This window comes from Mucor velutinosus (genome assembly GCF_035048745.1).
Source record: "Mucor velutinosus strain NIH1002 chromosome Unknown tig00001540, whole genome shotgun sequence".
NCBI lineage: Eukaryota > Fungi > Mucoromycota > Mucoromycetes > Mucorales > Mucoraceae > Mucor > Mucor velutinosus.
The window spans coordinates 1-21,071 of NW_027041893.1; the positions used below are offsets into that span (position 1 = coordinate 1).

The 21,071-nt window shown below is 38.5% G+C and overlaps 3 protein-coding genes across 3 annotated transcripts; 2 read left to right on the top strand and 1 right to left on the bottom strand.

Moving 5' to 3' along the window:
- Positions 1 to 2,965: 2,965 nt before the first annotated feature.
- FMP32_1 (Protein fmp32, mitochondrial) lies at positions 2,966 to 7,885 on the top strand (the record flags this gene model as incomplete). The annotated part of the gene is made up of 1 exon (XM_064823432.1): positions 2,966 to 7,885. One exon carries the CDS (start codon positions 2,966 to 2,968, stop codon positions 7,883 to 7,885), a length of 4,920 nt encoding a protein of 1,639 aa, XP_064688257.1.
- A 1,762-nt stretch (positions 7,886 to 9,647) lies between these two features.
- On the bottom strand, positions 9,648 to 10,031 carry ATC70_004121 (uncharacterized protein; the record flags this gene model as incomplete). The annotated part of the gene is made up of 1 exon (XM_064823433.1): positions 9,648 to 10,031. One exon carries the CDS (start codon positions 10,029 to 10,031, stop codon positions 9,648 to 9,650), a length of 384 nt encoding a protein of 127 aa, XP_064688258.1.
- Positions 10,032 to 16,759: 6,728 nt separating this feature from the next.
- Positions 16,760 to 19,402, top strand: ATC70_004122 (uncharacterized protein; the record flags this gene model as incomplete). Its single annotated transcript, XM_064823434.1, has 3 exons — positions 16,760 to 18,374; positions 18,430 to 19,292; positions 19,355 to 19,402. The coding sequence occupies 3 exons, from the start codon at positions 16,760 to 16,762 to the stop codon at positions 19,400 to 19,402; spliced, it is 2,526 nt and encodes an 841-aa protein (XP_064688259.1).
- Between the last annotated feature and the right edge of the window lie 1,669 nt (positions 19,403 to 21,071).

Here is a 21,071-nt window from a genome sequence, read left to right on the forward strand (position 1 = left end):
CCTAACCCTAACCCTAACCCTAACCCTAACCCTAACCCTAACCCTAACCCTAACCCTAACCCTAACCCTAACCCTAACCCTAACCCTAACCCTAACCCTAACCCTAACCCTAACCCTAACCCTAACCCTAACCCTAATCCTAACCCTAACCCTAACCCTAACTCTAATCTTAACCTTATATTTAACCTTAATCCTAATATTATTGTAACCGTAATTCTACTATTATCTTATTCTTAACCTTAACCATGTCTCTAATTTTAACCATCTTTCTATTCTTAATCTTGGTCCTAGTCTTAATTATAGCTCTGTTCTTAATATATACCCCCTTTATTATGCTTATTCCTGACATTATTTCTATTCATGATTATGACCTTAACATTAATATTGACCGTAATATTATCCTTATTCTTCACACTATATTTATCTTAATCCTAACCTTATTTTTTATCTATAATATTAACTCTGATTCGGTACTTTATTCCGACGTTATGTGTATTCCTTTATTGTGTCTTTGTGTTAAGAATTGTTGTTATGCATTTATGTATTCTATTTTGCTATATAAATATCATCGTGTTCGTTGTATAGCGGTAATTATTTTTCTCTGTTATGTTAATGTATTCGCTCCTCTATGGTAATGTATTCGTTTCGCTATTGTAATATATTCGCTTCGCTATGGTAATGTATTCGCTCCGCTATGGTAATGTATTCGCTTCGCTATGGTAATGTATTCGCTCCGCTATGGTAATGTATCCACTCCGCTATAGCAATATATCCGCTACGCTATGGTAATGTATTCGCTTTTTATTTTCTTTTATTTTTATTTTTTTTTTTACTGTTCTTATTCTCTCTTGGTTTTTTTTCTTTATCTCTGTTATTATTGTTATTATTTCTTTCTACGCTGTCTATTTCTTTTCTCTATCCCTTTCCCCTTTTCTGTCTTTTTTTTGTCTATTTTTCTCTCCTTTTCTGTGTATTTTTTTTTTCGTAGTTTCTTCGTCCTTTCTCTTTCTATAATTCTTCCCATTCCATTTCCTCATCTCTGCGTATTTTATTCCCTATTCCTTCCCTTTTTTTCTTGCTTGTTTCTCCCTTCTCTCTGTATATACTTTCTCTGTTTTTGTTATTCTCTCTTTCCGTTCTCTCTTTCCCCCTTTGTCTGTGTTTTTGTCCACCTTTGTTTTTTTCATATATCTTTTCTCTGTTTATATTTGCGTTTTTGCTTCTCCGTTTTTTCTTTGTTTGCTTGTTCTCCCGGTCTCTTCCTGTGCTTTGTTTTCATATTTCCCTTTTCTGTTCTGCTTATATTCTTTATCCTCCTTCTGGAACCTTTTTCTTTTCGACTTTTTTTCTCTATTCATTCCTTTCTGTTTCTTTATCGCATTTTCTTTCCTTGACATTGTTTCTTTCGCCTTTCTTTTATCTTTGCCTATTTTCTTCTTTCATGTTTATTTTTATTTTTGATTTACTTCTCTTTTCGCCTTCTTTACTTCATTTCTCTTTTTTTTGCCAATTTATTCTTACTCTTTTCTTTGCTTCTTATTCTTTAGATTACTTCCATTTCTTTCTTCTTTTTGCTTTCCTACCATCTCCTTTTATATATCTTTTTTTTTCTTTGTCATATATATTACATTCTGTCTTTTCATGGGTTTCTTTGCTTCCCTTTATTGATTTTGCCTATTATTTTTACTTTTTTTTCTTAACTGTCTCAATTTTTCTATCTGTTTTGTTTTATTTACCCTTTTGCATTCTTTTCTGTTTATTTTTTTTGTTCAATACCTCTCTCTTTCTATGTATTTATTTTTTATCTTTTTAATTCCTAATTTTTCGGGTCCTTGTTTATCCAGTATTCGTTCCCATACTTGTTGTTGCTTCTTTTCTTATTATCTCAGTCTCATCCTTTCCCTTCTTCGTTCTTTTCTTAGTATCACAACCTTTTCTTATTCTTTTCATTGTTGCTTTGTTCTATTCTGTTTTGATTTTTTCTTTTAATTGTCACTGTGGAATACATCCACTATGATCTGCATTCCGACAGTTCATCCAGTTACCAGATTTAGATATAAACTGTATGTACACTGGATTAGATGTACGATATCGATTTATACTATGATCATGAGAAGATATGGACTTCAGATACGCTAGTACTATAAGATTCATACTATATAAGATATAGGCTATAGATGGCACCACGGACATGGATGGCACTATAGACTTATACTTGTATTCCGACATTAACTACGGATGTTTACCATATCTGGATAGGCACCAAGATTAATGCAATATGAGCTTGTTGCTTCAGATGTGCACTTCATGATCCACGCTATAAGACACATGCTTATATCCGTGATACTAGCTACAGATACTTTATGTACTACAGACTTGTACTATATATGAGACATGCTATAGACATGCATACGATATGCTATAGACATGCCATATATCCAGATACATGCTAAAGATGTATGCTTAGCGATATACACTCAGATATGTACTATTAATATAGACTAAGAAGACTGTACCTATCGGATACATGCTACTAGATCGATATTAATTATCCTTATGGAAAGGATAGATCAGGGTACTTCGGATGAGAGTCTAATTATTCATCCAGACAGAGCTAAATCATGATTAGCTTGCTGGAGTTGTCTTTTAGCATGATTAGACATTAGTTGATCTGAGTTGACTTATTTGTCAATCTAATTAATAGAACTTTTATCCATTGTTATAGTATATAAGAAGGATCATCTACCTGGCCAGTAGAGAGACTTCAGTTTACTTTACACCTGTCAGTTTGATAATAAAATATACCTTTATCAAGTTGACTTTACTGTTTTTTATTCTTTTTTTTCCGTGAATTTTAGTCTATCAAGCCTCAAATTCCACATTTTTTTCAACTCAAAGGTTATCACTTTTACACTTTATCTTACACTCTACATTTTATTATTCTACTTTAAAAACTATTTTTATCATGTCTCACAACCAATACAACGCTACCGAAAACACTCAAGAGGATATTGCTCAAGACTCTATCCGTGTTTCTTCTCCTTATGACTCATCTATGCAAGTGGATGAGCACGCTCAACTTTCTGCAGTTGATCATCTTCTCAAGAAGATTGACACTGCTCAGGCTCGCTTGGATCAGATCCATCGTAACGCTGGTGATACTTACACTGAGGAAGAACGCTTGGCGGCTGATGAAGCATCTGCGTCTATCGAATGGCTCAGCAAGCAAGTCAATGCGATTACTAAGAGGGCTGATTCCAAAGCAAGACCTGTCAATCTCAATGAGATCCCCCGTTTCCAGGTGGTAGGACAAGCTAAGCATTGGCCTGACCATCCAAGATTCACCACAGTCGATCATTTCTTCAGTGCTTTTGAGAACGTCATCAGAGCATCCGGTAATGAAGTAAATTTGGTTTGGAAACGCTACGTGCCTGTTTCACTGCCATTTGACTTCGAATCATGGACCAAGAATGATCTTCTGGCATGCAATGATTGGGATCAAGCCAAGGCATTGTTCCGCAAACATTTTGGTGCTCCCATCAACTCTGAGGAATCCATGGCCAAACTCTTCAGCATGCGCATGAAGAACAAAGATACTCTACAGGACTATACGAATAAGTTCATGAAGTACGTCAAGGATTGTGGCTTCCCTCCTAACAGCAACATGTTAGCCAAGTTCTATCAGTTCACGCTGTTACGCAAGAATCAGCAAATGATGGTCAACCAAATGTCCGTCAAGCATGGTTCCAACCACAAATGGACTATCAACGAGATCTATGAGTGTGTGTTGCCTTTGTTCCTTGTTGACGAGCAAAATCGTGGTGATGATGATGTTGAGGTCGACATCAGAGGTAAGTGTAAGGGTGGTTCTGGTGGTTCTGGTTCGAGAACAAAGATGGCAAGGGTATCTGCCACTGGGTATTTCTGTGCGAAGCATGGCGGGAGCAATGCCAACCACAACACCATTGACTGTAAGTCAAGATTGAAGCACTTTGGCTCTGACAACAAGCCTAACCGGGCTACTACTGCTGCTCCGTATTCTATGAATTCCTCATCCTCTGATCCCAAAACCTGCAACTTTTGTGGTAAGCCCCGTGCTTACGGTCATCGTTGTCAAGAGTTCTACGACTGGAAGAAGGAGAGAGAATCAAGGAAGAACATTGGTGTGCATACTGTACAAACAACCACTGTTCGCAAGGACAACAAGTCTGGTTCTGGTTCTGAGACCAACGATGTTACCATGGAAAGTAGCACTGATTCTGACATTGGTGATGCTGTTGGAGATGTCACCATGGAGGAAATAGATGCTTGCTTGGACGAGATTGAAGCAGAGGATGCCTCGCTCAACTGTAAGTCTAATGTGAAAAATGTACCTGAAAGTTTCAATCCATTTCAGTTACTGACTCCTATTATTTTAGAGAGCAAAGAAGGAAAACCAGTCCGTTTGATCGCGAAAGTAGATACGGGATCAGATTCCACCTTCTTAAATAAAAACATTTTTCACAATAAATTACTATTCACTTCCCAAGATATTATTTCTGTTGAAGGCAATTTGAACTTTCTGAGTCATTCAGTAAAGAGATTGGGTAAAACACCAGCTATCAAGATAAGATATCTTAATGACATTGCATTTGATCACTCGTTTGAGCTATCCAATTTTATTCAGGACCTAGGCGATTTTGATGTGCTACTGGGTGTAGACACATTGAGTCGACTTAGAATTGGGCTAACTGGCGTTGCTCACAAGTTTGCTGATATTGGACATCTTACAGAGGAAGAGAAATCAGAGCTTCTTGAAAGCATCGATTTCGAAAATGTCAATTTTGATACTAAACATTCTATTGATCCAGAAACCGCATCAATCTTTGAATCCCAAGCTGAGGAGAATAAGTATATGAGCAACATCCAAGATGCTATTGATGAGAATCAGAGAATCAAGCCTGGAACGTTTTGTAACGTGCCTGAATCTGAGATCACTATACCAATCAAGGAGAATGTTGATTACTACGTCAAGCAATATCCGATCGCACATCATGCAATGCCCGAAATCGAAAAGCAATTGAATGAATGGCTGGATGCAGGAATTGTAGAACAGTGTAGACCTAACGGCTTATTCAACAGCCCTCTCATTGCAGTATCAAAGAAGGACAATGATGGCAAACCCACCAAAACTCGAGTTTGTATGGATGTGCGGAGGATCAACCAGCATATGCCCAACAATACAAACCAATTTGAGATACCAAATATACAGGATATCTTCACCCGGATCAAGCAGAAGGGGACAATATTTTCGAAAATCGATCTGAAAAACGCATATTTTTCATTTAGAATTTCTGACATATCAAGAAATGTGCTTTTGTTCAATTTTAGAGGAAAATCGTATAGATGGTTAGGCTGCTGTTTCGGGTTGCGCCCAATCACATCTGTCTTTAGCTCTGTCATGAACATTTTGTTTTCTGATATGCCCAACGTGGAGGTCTATGTGGACGACCTATGCCTCGTATCTTCATCCTTATCCAGTCATTGCGAATTGATTAAGGAGGTGCTGAGACGCTTGACACATGCCAACTTAAAGATTGGTGTTGAAAAGTGCTCCTGGTTTCGATCTAGCATCTACTTGCTAGGCTTTGTAGTTGGTCCTCATGTTTCCAAGGTTGACATGCGACGTCTCTCTGACATTGATCATTGGGGTCCATGCAAATCTGCCAAACAGGTTAAACAACTAGCTGGTGTTATTTCATATTTGAGACCACACATCCCAAATCTGTCAAAACTGATGGCGCCTATTGATGCTCTACGAAATGATCCAGATGCTGGTAGCAAATGGACTGAGGAGCACACCAAACGACTTGAGATTATCAAGAAGGTCTTGTTATCTGAAGCTTTACTGACTGCACCAGACATGAATAAGAAATTTTATCTTGAATGTGATGCTAGCTTATATGCAGTTGCAGTCATTTTGACGCAGCGCGACGATCAAGGACGCACAGTCTATGTGGCGATGTTGAGCAAATCTCTGACCAAATCCCAACAGAACTGGCCTGTCCTGAGACGAGAACTGTATGCCGTGTTATTCGGTTTAGTTCGTTTGCGACCCTTATTGTACGGGCATCCTGAGATTGAGGTTATGACAGATCATCGAGCTCTGATTTATATCTACACATGTAAATGTCCTACTAGAGTCATTCAAAATTACATGGAGATTTTAAACGAGTATCCCCAACTGCAATTCACTCATATCAAGGGCTTAGACAACATCTTACCTGACAAACTTAGTCGCTTGTATGAACCTTTAGAAGATCATACAGAGCTGGCGGGAGACAGTGATAAGAAAATTGCTAAATTACAAAAGAATATCATGAGAAGCAAAGGCTCCAAGAAACGATTCATTGGCAACAATAAGCAAACAAAGCATTATCTAACCAAGAACAACGTAGTCTATAATAAAGACAAGCACTTGAATGTACTTGCTATGAAGATCAAGGAGGGCAATTATGAAAGCGTTGCTTACATTGCACCACCTGACAATGAGAGAGACCAACTGCTTCGTGAAACTCATGAATTTGGACACTTTGGTGCCACTAGTATTGTCAAGAAACTACATGAAGAAGGTATTCATTGGACAGGTCTATATGATGATGCAAAGGCAATTTGTCAATCATGTATGGAATGTGCAAGGCATAATGTAGTTCAAAAGGGTTACCATGAACTGAGAAACGTTGTAGCGTATGGTCCATTTGATCACATAGGCATTGACTTTCTTGGTCCGTTAACTCCAACCAACAATGGCAATATATATATATTAGTTGTATACGACATTTGCACCAGATTTATTATAACTCGTGCATTGCCCAACAAACAAACCGATACTGTCGCTAGAGCTCTGACTACCATCTTTGGAGACTTTGGCGTAGTACAAATACTACAATCTGATAATGGACGTGAATTCAAGAGTGCTTTGATGAGCGAGATCGGTAAAGCACTTGGCATCAATCAAAGATACTCTACGGCTTTCCACGCTAGGGGCAATGGTGCATCCGAATCAGGTGTTAAAAATATTCTTAATGCACTTCGTAAGATGGTCAGTGAACACATCTATGACTGGGACTCGGTTCTACCTGGAACTCAACTGGCTATAAACACAAAAATTAGGTATCGCACTGAGAGTGCACCTTTTCAATTGATGTTTGCTAGACCATTGAATAGATTCGTAGACTACGATGATCCTAAGATCAAGGACAACTTACCAAAGAAGCCAATGACTCTCGGTGAGCTACGCAAGAAGGCAGAGATTATGAACCAGGTTGTCTTTCCAGCTATTAACCAAAGAACACAACGCATTATTGAAGAGCAAGCAACGCGATTCAATAAGCATCACAAGATTACACACTTCAAAGTTGGTGATTGGGTTATGGTAAGACTTCCGCATAGAGAAAGCAAACTTGAGGCCGCTTATGATGGACCTTATCAAGTTGTTCAAAAGAAAAGATCTACATATGTGTTGAAAGACGATATGAATGAACTACTACATCGCGACTATGTGCCATCTGAATTGAAGCTGGTAGCAATCGACGAGTCTATCATCGAACAAGAAGTATATGAGGTTGACGAGATCAGAGCGCATCGTGGTCCTGAACACAATAGAGAGTATTTGGTAAAATGGAAGACATTTGGAGAAGCTGCCAACTCCTGGGAAACTGCTGCATCGTTCAACAACCCTCAAACCATTCGTAAGTACTGGGCAAAGATCAAGGAATATGAGCTGCTTGAGAAGAGAAGACAGGCACTAAATAGTGACACTGCTTCCTCCAAATCAAAGCGTAAGCGTGATGATTCTGACAAGCGTTTGAGAGGCTCTAAGAGACTCAACGTTGCAGAACAGTAAAGTGATGTTTGTCATGGGATATATCAGGGCAACATGCAAATTGCAGTAGCACCTTTAGACTATCACATTGCGTTATATCTTTGTCAGCGAATGCGAAATACAGATCATTGATCGTTTACATAATTCTTTGAATTAGTCAACATGCGTTGAAACTGGTGGGGGCAAATGTGGAATACATCCACTATGATCTGCATTCCGACAGTTCATCCAGTTACCAGATTTAGATATAAACTGTATGTACACTGGATTAGATGTACGATATCGATTTATACTATGATCATGAGAAGATATGGACTTCAGATACGCTAGTACTATAAGATTCATACTATATAAGATATAGGCTATAGATGGCACCACGGACATGGATGGCACTATAGACTTATACTTGTATTCCGACATTAACTACGGATGTTTACCATATCTGGATAGGCACCAAGATTAATGCAATATGAGCTTGTTGCTTCAGATGTGCACTTCATGATCCACGCTATAAGACACATGCTTATATCCGTGATACTAGCTACAGATACTTTATGTACTACAGACTTGTACTATATATGAGACATGCTATAGACATGCATACGATATGCTATAGACATGCCATATATCCAGATACATGCTAAAGATGTATGCTTAGCGATATACACTCAGATATGTACTATTAATATAGACTAAGAAGACTGTACCTATCGGATACATGCTACTAGATCGATATTAATTATCCTTATGGAAAGGATAGATCAGGGTACTTCGGATGAGAGTCTAATTATTCATCCAGACAGAGCTAAATCATGATTAGCTTGCTGGAGTTGTCTTTTAGCATGATTAGACATTAGTTGATCTGAGTTGACTTATTTGTCAATCTAATTAATAGAACTTTTATCCATTGTTATAGTATATAAGAAGGATCATCTACCTGGCCAGTAGAGAGACTTCAGTTTACTTTACACCTGTCAGTTTGATAATAAAATATACCTTTATCAAGTTGACATTACTGTTTTTTTATTCTTTTTTTTCCGTGAATTTTAGTCTATCAAGCCTCAAATTCCACAGTCACTATTTATTTTTTTATCACATTCCCTCTTTTATATATATTCTTTGTCTAATATCCCAATCTCTTCTTGTGGTGTTCTTACTTTTTGTCTAATCCCTCCTTTTTTTCCTTTTGTTCATTCTTTTGTCCTATTATATCAACGTTTGTTTTGTCGGGTATCATATTGAAAGCCGATGATAAGTTGTATCTTGTTCATCATTTTCCTCCATTGTTATTTTTCATTATTGATGAGTGATGTTGATGGCTTATTTAAGATTTATGACAACATATCAAGAAAGTGTAATGCTAATTAACCTGTCATGAACCAAGCTTCGATCTGGTACCTGGATTTAGAACCATGCAGTCCAAGTGTTATGTCTTCTTTATGCTTATCTCATCTCGGTGTTCAGGATTTAGGAGTACTAATTGATAGCCATTAGTAATCGATTAGTCATCATCAGTAATCATTATGTCATGCCAAGCTTTATGCAACCTTATCATGTCAAGTACCTATCAACGTCAAGTATCAAGCCAATGTCATAATTATGTAATTATGACTCATGTTTCAGATTACGAATCATTACGTTTATCCATGCTATACCCATGTCTCAGCACTTATGTCCGCACCTCTTGTCAAGTATAAATACCATGTCCTTTTCCCCTCCATCCTTTCCAGTTGTAGATTATCTTGTATATCTTATTCTCACTTACTTCAAGATAAGCGTTTTGTTAAATAAATCCTCTATTGAAATCAAGTTTTTGACATGAAATTTCGTTGACAGTTGGCAAGTTCTGAGTACGCCTTTCTTCAGCGACAGCCAATTCCAGTCTCATTTGAGGATTGGGTCGAATATACGCATCCTCGCTGACATGATCTTGGGCTTGTCGTTCTTCCTCTGCACTCAGAATCTCGTGGGCATGCTTGTAGATACGTACAAATGGGTTACCACAACGAACCGGGTCATCAATCATTTCACTTAATGCTTCAATGATTGAATCATCTAAATGCTGATTTCTGGGGTTGGCAGATCGACATGCAGCAGCATACTCGGGATCGTAAATGTACAGTTGATTGTACTTTGGAGCATTACCAAAATTCAAGGGTGCTTGCATGTGGTACAATTCGCCATGGGCACTTACTGGAGTAACTCCACCTCTCCTTCTCTCTGGGCCCCTGCTGGCGTAGCAGTGGTACCGAATGAAGTAAAAGCAAACAAAGTATTGTATTGCCTTAATATGTTTCAAGAAATGGGATGAGCGTGGATGGCTTCCGTTGATTAAGCTATTCAAGGGCTCAGGCGGATCTTGCAATAAGGGCAATATGGCCTTTCCTTTTTTACAGCAAGAGTAGAAGAGATTGTTACTTCTGGCTTGACCGGTAGTTCTTGCTGCGTCCCAATGCAATACGCCACAACCATCACATACAACGTCCATTCTTCCCAGATAATGAGGTTGCATTCTTCTAAGCTCTGATTATGAAAGCGGCAAACGCTCTAGGTGCTCTAGGTGGCCTTAATGCAGCTCTCTGTCTGGCGTAGTCTCGGGCACGTTCCTTAAACAAAAAAAAATATATATATAAGGTTCGTTCGAATGTTCGTTTTTCATTTCTTTTGATTTATTTATCAAATTTCTCTATTTACTCGACATGAATCACATTTTCGAAAATTGTAATCTTCAGGTAGAGCAACTCTACAGGTTACACAGTTTCTAGCTTGAACAGGAGGCATGATAATTCGTTTGACTTTAACAAAAAGATATTTCATACACTTTATGCAAATTGTGATGCTTGATGTTCTTGGTGGAGGTAAGCCCCTTCCCCCAAACCCCCTCCCCATTGCCGGCTTCGCCGGTGGCTATGCCCGCCTTTGTTCTGGCTTTCAATACTATTAAGTTTTAAAAGGATATGATTGGATTGTCTATTTTTTTCATAGTTTTCTAGTATATATATTTTAGATATGCTTAGTGATATATTTTAGATAAGCATATTCTACATAAGGACTATGTGACTTATTGCGAAACTGATAGAAGTATTGATGCTCAAAAACTGCATTGTAGTGTGAGTAGTCTATCTTCAGAAGTTGATAACTCGCTTCACTAACTTAATGCAGCTATAGTTTATCAATCATAAATAATCTATAAACTATGCTCTATTTAACGGTATATGCCAGACGGCTCAGTGTAACGGTTTTTGGCGAGATAATATATAAGTAGCATTTTGTAGAAGTTCGCACATGTGGTGAATTCGTAATAAATAAATCGATGATAATAATCAGTTGTCAACTGTATCTAAAAATGAGAGCAAAAAGCTTCTTTATTACAGGGCATCTAGCTTGCTTAAATATGGTAGATCCCTGGTCAATGACTACTACGTTGAGATGGTATATAAATAGCAGGTCACTGGGGCCTTATAGATTGTTGGTATAGCTTATTGAGAGGCCTCCTAAGTCGATACGTTTCATGTAGTGTAGGTGGATCTCGATATCTTGACATTGGGGAGATTGAATGTATTGTAGTTCCTGAGACATCCGTACACACACAATTCACTGGACTTGTAAACATAGATATGATGTGATACGATAAACATCATCTATGCTGCTGCACTGTAAAAGGTGGCTTGAGGAAAAAGTGAATGTAGCCTAAGATGCATGCTTGTATGCAACAACATGCGAACTTCCAATACGAGACGTTTGCAGTGGGCACCTCATGCTACCTCCCCCCTATCTTTCAAACACCGAGGTGTTCGGTGTTTGAGAGATGTTATTAGGATATCCTATTCCTGGGTACCATTTGCTCTATGTTCTGATTGGCTCTTAGCATAGTACCCATAGTACTCAAGCAGCGTGAGTCCAATTTCTGATTGGCTGTTCAAATGATACCTATAATAATAGAATATCCTATTTTTAGGTATCATTTGCTCTGTGTTCTGATTGGCTCTTAGCATAGTGCCCATGATACCCATGATACCTGAGGTACCATTTCTTGACGACTCGCGGCGTGAGTCGTCAAAAAGTGTTATTAGATTTGTTTCCTAAGTTTTGGCAGTATGCTGGGTAAAATTTAAGATTATTTGAACGAACGGGGCAGTTTTTCCCCTTACAGTATAATAGGTATGTTAAGCACAAAGAATAAAAGGATTATTATTTGTAGCTTATAAAAAATGTTCAATATTATAAAAACAAGAAAAGACTTATTTGAATAAGATCAGACACAAAAACTAAAGATTTATCGAAGAAGACAAGAGTTATTCTATTTATACTAAGTTTTGAATGCCAAAGTAGCAATTTATCTTGTACAACGCTTATCACATCTGGTGAACCTCAGTATTTAGATAGCTGAGATGCACTTCAATTATCATAGCTTGTCCATGTTGTTGCACAGCACAGACATATCTACCCATCAAGAATACCTTAATCTTTATAGACAGTTGTAGCCCTTCTGGCACAACAGGGTAGCCTGAGGTAGCCAAGTTCGTATGTGCGAACTTTGCATATGAGACGTTTGTATTGGCTACCTTCGGCTACCTCAGGCTACCTCAGGTTACCTTCCCCCTATCTTTCAAACACCGAGGCACTCGGTGTTTGGGAAATGTTATTAAGTTTTGAAATTGGAGCAAGATTGACAGAGCTGTAAGTGTAAAACTACGAATTGACAAAACACTGGATCCTGTTTTTTTTCGCGCACAGTATTTAGACATTGATCCGTAACAAGAGCTGAGATGACGTTGAAAGACAAGAAACGACAGAAAACCGTATTTCTTACTTTTTCTCCTTTACGAGGGACGTTCAAAATTCATGTTTTTGATATCTTCATACTTGAGAAGTCTAAAATAGCTCACTGTTATTCCATAAATCGATGCAGCTCGTTGAGCGCTATCATATTGTGTATTTTACAACATCATTCTCTTTCTCAAAACAATCTTGATCAAGTCAAAACGGCACTTTCGCGACGCCATTTTTGCATTAATGGTTTTTAAAGACCGACCTTTTCAAATTCCGATTAATTTGGCATGGCAGAGTCCTTGGTTTTGGAAGAGTATTGTGCCTCGTATTACTTATAAAGATGGTTTCTTTAGTCTTCAAGTTTTCTTTTGATATGTTAAGGCATATTTACCCAGAAACGGCGAATTGAAAGATGCAAAATTAGGGTAGCTGAAAACAACCAAAAATAAGCTATTTTCCCGCCTTTTTGATTGAATACCCAGTAATTCTGCTTGCTTGAACGCTGATAATAGCATCTCCATCGCTTCTGAGTGCAATAATTCTTCTTATTTATGATCACATTATGATAGGTAAGCAACTAAGGAATCAGATTAATCTCTGAGAGTACAATGTGATTGCGGGTTTACTTGAAATCGGAAACAAAAAGCAATCATAAAGAATAATAATAATAATAATAGAAATTGATGTATCATTTCTAAACCGGATCTCCAAATGCGTAGAAACAATCAGTTCATGCACCGATCACATCAGATAATAAACTTTGACATGAAACAGGATTCAGTTACGATCCATATCATGGCATGTTCAGGATAATAGATTGGATCTATTATCTTATCACCCAAATCAACCCATCTAATACCTTATCCTCACATCAAATCCCTCAATTCGAATAGTATATAAACCCTCTTATTTTCAATGTAAAAAACGATATTCTTTACCTGATTAATTTCATACTCTTTTTATAAATAATTTATTTCTGATAAATCAGAAATTAGCTAATGGATTTTAAACCAAAGATCTTGAATTCTCAAATAAACAAAGTCAGCATACAATCATAGTAATCACCAAATATATACCTGTGCTTGTTACATTTGCAATAACAGCGACTTCCCTTTGCCGCTCCTGCAGCAATAAAGCATTTCATCCATGCAAGTGATCAAACGAAGCCAGCTTGAGTATTTCAGTATATTACTTCGTTTACGTTACAATGCTATCACAAACAATGAGAGCAGCCAGCAGTAATCGTCATAGAAGACTAGCCTATGTTTCTTGTGATATAATAGGAAAAACTGATTATTTGAGTTACGTTGTATAGTTAGTAGTTCTTAAAGCTGAGCTACCCTGGTATGCATCACATAACAGTAAAAATAAGTTCGCATGATTTAACATGGGACAACCAAATTTCAATAATCAGCTAGAGAACCATCCAAAAAGTTCGTAAACTTTTTATTCGTTACTTGTTTTGTTCTAAAAATGACCATTCTTCATCGTCAATGAAATTTTGCCCCTGTTCAATGTGTTATTCTTGCTCCTTGATATGTTGGATATGCATTATCTAATGCCTCTTCTTTCTCTGTCTTTGCTGCTGCTGATACTAATTTTTCACTTGTATCCGTCATTCCAGCGTAGATAGGTGTTGTATCCTGTCTTGTTGTTTCTTTACACTGCAAACATATATATGCTATGGAATTTTGTTTACTGTCAGATACGCCTTGTATCGTACATAGTAAAGCATTAGCTGTTGGAATCATTAGATGGATCATAGCTCAATAGCACAAATTACTGTGTGGTCAGTAATTTAATAACATAAACAACTACTAGATGGCCTATAATTTAATATTTCAAAGTCTTTGATGATAATATTATTGAGATAGCTCACTTGCAAAAAAAAAAAAAAAAAAAAAAAAAAAAAGTAGCCCTGCCAAAGTACCTCAAATTATCGGTCGTTCCCGAGGGGTACTTCAAACTACCATTTTCCTAAAGGCATTTGCAAGAACATCAAGTGAGTTGGGCAGATAGCATTAATCTTATATGAGATCATCATTTGTCAACAATCTTTAGTAATTGGTGCTTGTCGTTATTTTTACCCATTTCGCTTGTTCATTACTGATTAGTATACGCCATCAATCAGCCATACGTTTGCTACAGTACATTTTTATATATCAAGCTTATGATGAGGTTTTGTTATCTACCCAACTACTAGCCTTCCCACCCGAATTGGCATGGCTTCATTGCATCAAAGACGGCGTCGATATTGGTTTTGGTACAAACGGTGGTAATGTTGAAGTTCCGTCTTCTGGTGGAAGCAATGTGCATAAAGAGAATATAGAAAGTGCTTTGATACAACACCAGCGTACACTTTTTGATATATATAATCTATAAGATTTTACTGGGCTTGAAAACGATAGCTTCTTCAAAAAGCAGACATCAGTACCAACCACGCTTTTGATTTGAGTATTTCAGCAGGCTTCCTCCAAAACCGAACCAATACGTTTGCTGTTAGCGCTTAATCCGTACATTATTGAAACAAATTTCTTAATCGTGATAAATCAAACGAATGTATCAAGTTGGATCTTACTGTATATCGTAGCTTGTTAAATTCATGTCATTGGTGACTCTAAAGTATAATTTGTCTTCATCATAATATTCAGCATCATGACCGTTGTGTTCAAATACGTGCTCATTGGCCGCATCATGTCCATTTTCAATACCTGCTTGGACTTTCTCCATGACATTTACTTTGTCTTCATCAACGGTTTATGGTTGGTCATTGTCAGTGGGTGAAGAACCATTCCTTGAAATAATGGCTTCTTCATTATTCAGATTGACTGCTGTAGCAGCGAAATTCCAGTTTAAGTAGTATACGCTGCACTTCTTCCAGTGTTATTATGAACCAGCTGATTCTTATGTGATTTGTCAGTTTCGCCATTCATTCCGTTGCAATGCAAGAGATTTACCAGAGCGTCGGTCAGAGTAGAAATTGTTTCCTGAAGAACAACGCTGCCGTCTCTATTAAGTGGATTCAAGTAAGTATAGAAAAGGCTTTTTTAGTCTACAATGAATCATTAAAAAGAAAGCTATCAGGTTCAAAATATATCACAATGGAATTTCGAGGTTTAATGTGTTTGAACTGATGCCTGATACTACATGTATAGGTGTATGACCCTGTTGCAAACGTAGAGTTAGCCTGTCGTTAGCTCCGAGGCATGTGGACTCTTTAAATTATTAGGCAAAACGTCAAAGCTCTTGATCGTGACAAACGCTGTTGTTAAGCTTTTGCGTTCCTACTTTCAATCGAGTAGCGAGCTTGATAAAATACTTAAACAAAGCCATATGCAATCAGATCACTGTGATGAAATGCCCAGTAATCTACAGGAATACTTCCTAAATTAAGAGATATTAGCTTACTAGTTCTTTTTGTCTGTTATTATAACACAGTATTTCGATGATGATGACAGTTTTGTGTATATTCAAAAGTTTGCTGATGAAAAAGAAATAGTCGCAGTTGAGTGCAATGTATCGAACCTATGCTATTTATTTAGTAGCACTGTCAATGCGTGATATGCAAGTGACATGTAGAAGAGCCCTTGCCTTCAGGTTACATGGCATTGCAAAGCATCTGAGCAACATTATCTGCTGGCTACCAACAGCAGTCTGTGAATGTATCTGATATACTTCGTTTTTGTTCGCTTCAATAATAGAAAAGGATAGCAGTGATGGCTGATTCATTATTCTTTATTCAGTAAAGAGTATTCGATCTAGACAGGGTGACAAATTGGGACGCCCTTCCATTAATCAGAATGCCAGCTGTCTTGCTGTCTGTAGCTTTGTATCAAATTTCTCTAGTATCCCCCCCCCCCTTGTTTGTTGCTTACAAGTTGCACCGTCGCTGTCTTGTTTTGTAATTTATTCCTGGTGCGCATTTGCTGCCAATGTTGTGAGCGAGTTGAACTCGACCAAAATGCAGACTTGACAATGCCGTCTAGTGTAACAAGCTCTACGAACTTGGATTATAATGGCGCGTGAATGGTTCAACATGCAACGAGATCACCAGGACGCGCTTTTGTTTAAATTTGTGTCAGCCGCGTTTTGGTTTCTTCTGCTTTTTCTTCTTCTTTGCCAATGAATAATCCAAAGCAAGCTGTCCATCCATTCTTTCAGCCTCGAAAACCTCAAAAGCCTTCAAAGGTCAGTTCGCCTCTTACCATACCTACACCTGAAAAACGACATGCCACATCCTCGCAAGGTGCCGCGAATGCGAATGACTCGGAAATAACACCAGCGACAATGTCTGCTCTCCCTTCACCACCAGTATCATGCAGAATGACAAGATCACAGCTACAAAAGCAGCAACAAACAACAACAGCATCTTCTTCTTCTTCGCCTGACAAGTATGTTAAAACCGGAGAGTGCTCTACTCCTTATTGTGTTCCCATAACAAAACCAAAGTTTTACTCAGATACAGTCGAGTATCAGGAACAATTGGATCACGAAGCATATTCTGATTACAATGGCAAAAGAAGATCGTACAAAAAAAAGCAAGCAGCCAATGACCACGAATTCTCGAGAATGAAGCGATGCATTTTTGGTCATGGACACATGACGGAAAAGACATTTGAGCCAGGTTCCTTTCGGTTCCCAACGACAGTTTTCAATACAAACATGCAACAGTACATTAAGGATCACCAACAACAGTATTTTCAGCAGCTCAAACATCAAAGAGAGTGCCACGGCAATTTGAAACAAGGCCATTGCAATAGGGATGTCCGCATGCCTCCAACCGTGTCAGATCAAGATCAGGCGGAATCGTTGCTCAACGCAAGCTTTCCAAACTGGCATACATTTTCGTCCTGCGTGCTGTTACTGCAGCTCATTTTTGACAAGAATCGACCCGTCGACAATAGCAACAAGCAATGGACAGACAAATACAGGCCACGCCATCTCAATGGACTCTTGGGCGAACGACACAATTACCGATACCTCCAAGACTGGCTGCATCAAATGAAGATTGAGCCATTGTCAGCACCCAGTTCTACCACAGACACGGCAAAGAGGCGTCGAAAAAAAAAGCACAAGAAGCTTGTGATGCAGCGTGATGTGGATTTCGATGACGAGGAAGCGTTTCTAAAGAGCCTATCGTTGTACGAAGACGAACAAGATGAGGATTTCATGATGCGACCTGGGAGCAGAAAAGAACTAAAAAAGGAGTCCATGCGGTCCAATATTATACTGCTGGTGGGAGATCATGGCATTGGCAAAACAGCATCAGTGTATACAATAGCAGAGCAGATGGACTATGAGGTATTTGAAATCAATGCTGGATCAAAGCGATCGGGCAAGGACATTATGTCTGCAGTGGGTGAGATGACAAAGAGCCATTTAGTGGCTTTTGGCATTGCGCCGCCAGCATCAGCGGGATCAATGTTTATAGAGAAAACAGGTAGCAACAACAACACAAATACAAAGCCAGGCAAAAAGAAAAAGTTGAACCCTAGCCTTCGGTCATCATTCTCAACAACCACTGCCTCAAAGCCAACTTCGCTAAAGGATTTTCTCGTGAAAAAGAAGCCAGTAGTAGCCGCCAACAATGCACCAGCCATCATACCGCCAACAACAAAGCAAAGTCTGATTTTACTAGAAGAGGTGGATATACTGTTTGAGGAAGACAAAGGCTTCTGGGCAGCTGTAATAGAGCTCTCGCAAAAGAGCAAACGGCCCATCATCATGACATGCAACGGTAAATGGCTGTCTCTGTGCATGTATTCTCAGAGCTGATAGCAAATGTGTCATAGATCCAGAGCAAGTGCCTATTGAAAACATGTCTCTGCAAGTGATTATTGATATGAAACCACCCACTGAAAATGAGCTATTGGCTTATTTATGGCTGATTTGCCTTGCTGAAGGGTATACTGTTGATCCTGCTGATCTGGTGTGTCTAGTCGCATTTTTAGGGAGAGACGTTCGACAGTTGATTCAGACGCTGGAACTGTTTGCTGGGCAAGGGATATTTGAACATTATCTGGGCATCAGCAAGCACATGAGTATTTTAGAGACCAAATCCAGATGTGTGCAATCACGAGTGGCTATTGATACGTTTCGTCTGGCGCGTGCTTATCAACAATTGGATGGCTATGCCAAACAGGAAAAACCCAATGAACTGGATGATATTGAGAGAATATTGGAAAACAATGCGTTTATCGACACATGGTTGGGATGGAAGGAAAGTGGAGCCATGATCCAGGAAAGCGTGCAAGATCAACTGAATGGATGCACGACACTCTGGATGGAGGATGGCGAGGATTCCACTAGCAAGCATACCGCCAAGGAAATTGAGTGTATCGCAACCGTATTGAATAATGCTGGTGTTGAATGGATCATGGATGAAGAAAGCCATTGGGATGAATTGTGTGATGCCAAATCGCTTCATTATGAAGACTATAGAGAAGCCATTGATCTACTGCTGCCTACACGACAACAGCATCTGCCTCAGGAGAGCGTGGTAATGATGGAGTACATACCTTACATACAGCAGATGATTGTGCCTGTGGATAAGCCGTCTAAATCCCGAACCAGATCCAAGCGCAAGCGACTCCATTTACCTTTGAGTTCAGATGCTGTAGCAACCTTGAGCAATCGTCGAGTACCTATAGACGAGGTAAGTGTAGCGAGGCTCCATTGTAAATTCTGTACCTTCTCATCCATCAAATGTGTCCATAGACCCAACTTCATATACAACTTCTTTTCGATTTGAATAAGAGCTTATGATAGTCAAGGTTCTTTGCTCAAAATAAAAGTCTCGGATGATGACCACTGTCTTCCTACACGCATAATTTTATATATTTCAATAATAGCATGCTTTTATTTTGACTCTTGGGTTGTCATTTTTAGCGCACTACCAGTAAGAGCTAGCGAGTGTCATGAGTATGCCCACGTTCAATCAGTATTTTCATGCAATTAATTCGCAATGAGTATATGAAGAATGTGCTCTTCATCATAAACGGAGGAAATTCTCTTTTTATTTGTAAATGCTGCTTGTCAAAATAAGCTCTGCTGCAACAAGTGTAAAGCATCACAACAACTTTGCAGGCTTTAAATGTTTTATTATTTCATACGAGTGTTTATGCTTCGGATGGCTCTCTACTACCTTGGCTTCGGTTCGGTGAGAACCAACCCGCGCAGTTGCAGCTCGCGCTACCGGTTGCCCTTTGCATATCTTAACAGAATACTGCTACTACTTTCATTTTGACCCTCCACTTACACATGAAATCCCTTTATATTATCTGTGGCTCTGATTCTCATGCGATGTACTACATCCATACCCACGTAGCTACTTTATGTACGGGCAAGCAGCATACTGGTATTTCCCCTTTACAGTCCTTAGTGTCCCTGATGCAGCAAAATCTGAGTGCATTTGAACTTCGTTTTCTCGCGTTCAAGGCCGTTTTATATTGTCAGAATAGCACCAAACAATTGCTCTCGACTGGCAGTTACTTATTACCACTATTGCTCAACTTTTTGGGGATAAAAAAAACATGGATGAAATTCGACCAAAAAGCATGAGGTACCTCTCATGGTTTTCATCGAAAATCAAACGATTGCGTTTTTGACCTTGATAATGAAGACTTTTACTATGGTGTATATTAAATAAAAATGTTTCTATCGATCCAAAGTAACCTCTGAAATTATCTTTGTGGGACTTTGATATGTAAAAATTCGACATTTTGGATAGAAACCTCTTTTCATTTTTTTATGAATTGCTCAATTAGTTTATTCAAAACACCTATCTTACTTGGCACCATCGGAAGCGCCTTGAAAAGTACTCCAAGAATGTATTAGGAAACATTGAATGATCAGCACAATTTATATAGTCGAATTTAATAAAATAGTTTGATCAAGTTGAAAAAAAGACAGGATCTGGCCAATCTTCAGCAGACATTAACCGGAGATTAAACCGGTTTTGGTGGCTACTTGCTGCTGGCAAAGCGATGCCATTACCATCATTATTGAGGATAATCGAATGCCTTTGAAAGGAGTCTGAGTATTGAAGAAATTCTACCATCGATTGAATTTTTCTTGACTTCATTTATGATATCGCCAATTAGCCTGGCATACAGAGGAAATATTTGTAAGCTCAATTTCCTTCTTCCATTTCTAATGTGATCACTGACTCATTTCTCTACCGAGAGTCGCATTAAATGCGTAAAATGGCTCTCAAAGAATCAAATCAGTTCCTTTTTCTCATCAACATAATTACGCAATTGATATTGATGAAGTAGGCTCGACAATTTGGGACATTACTATTGTCTTACAGAAATTCGTTCTCAAGCGAGCGAATTAAGACGTTTAAAACAAGAGAGGCACTGCATAGCACCTTCGTCGCCTCCATCATTAACGGCCTCTTTTTCTGTATCAGCATCTTGCAATTATTTCTCTA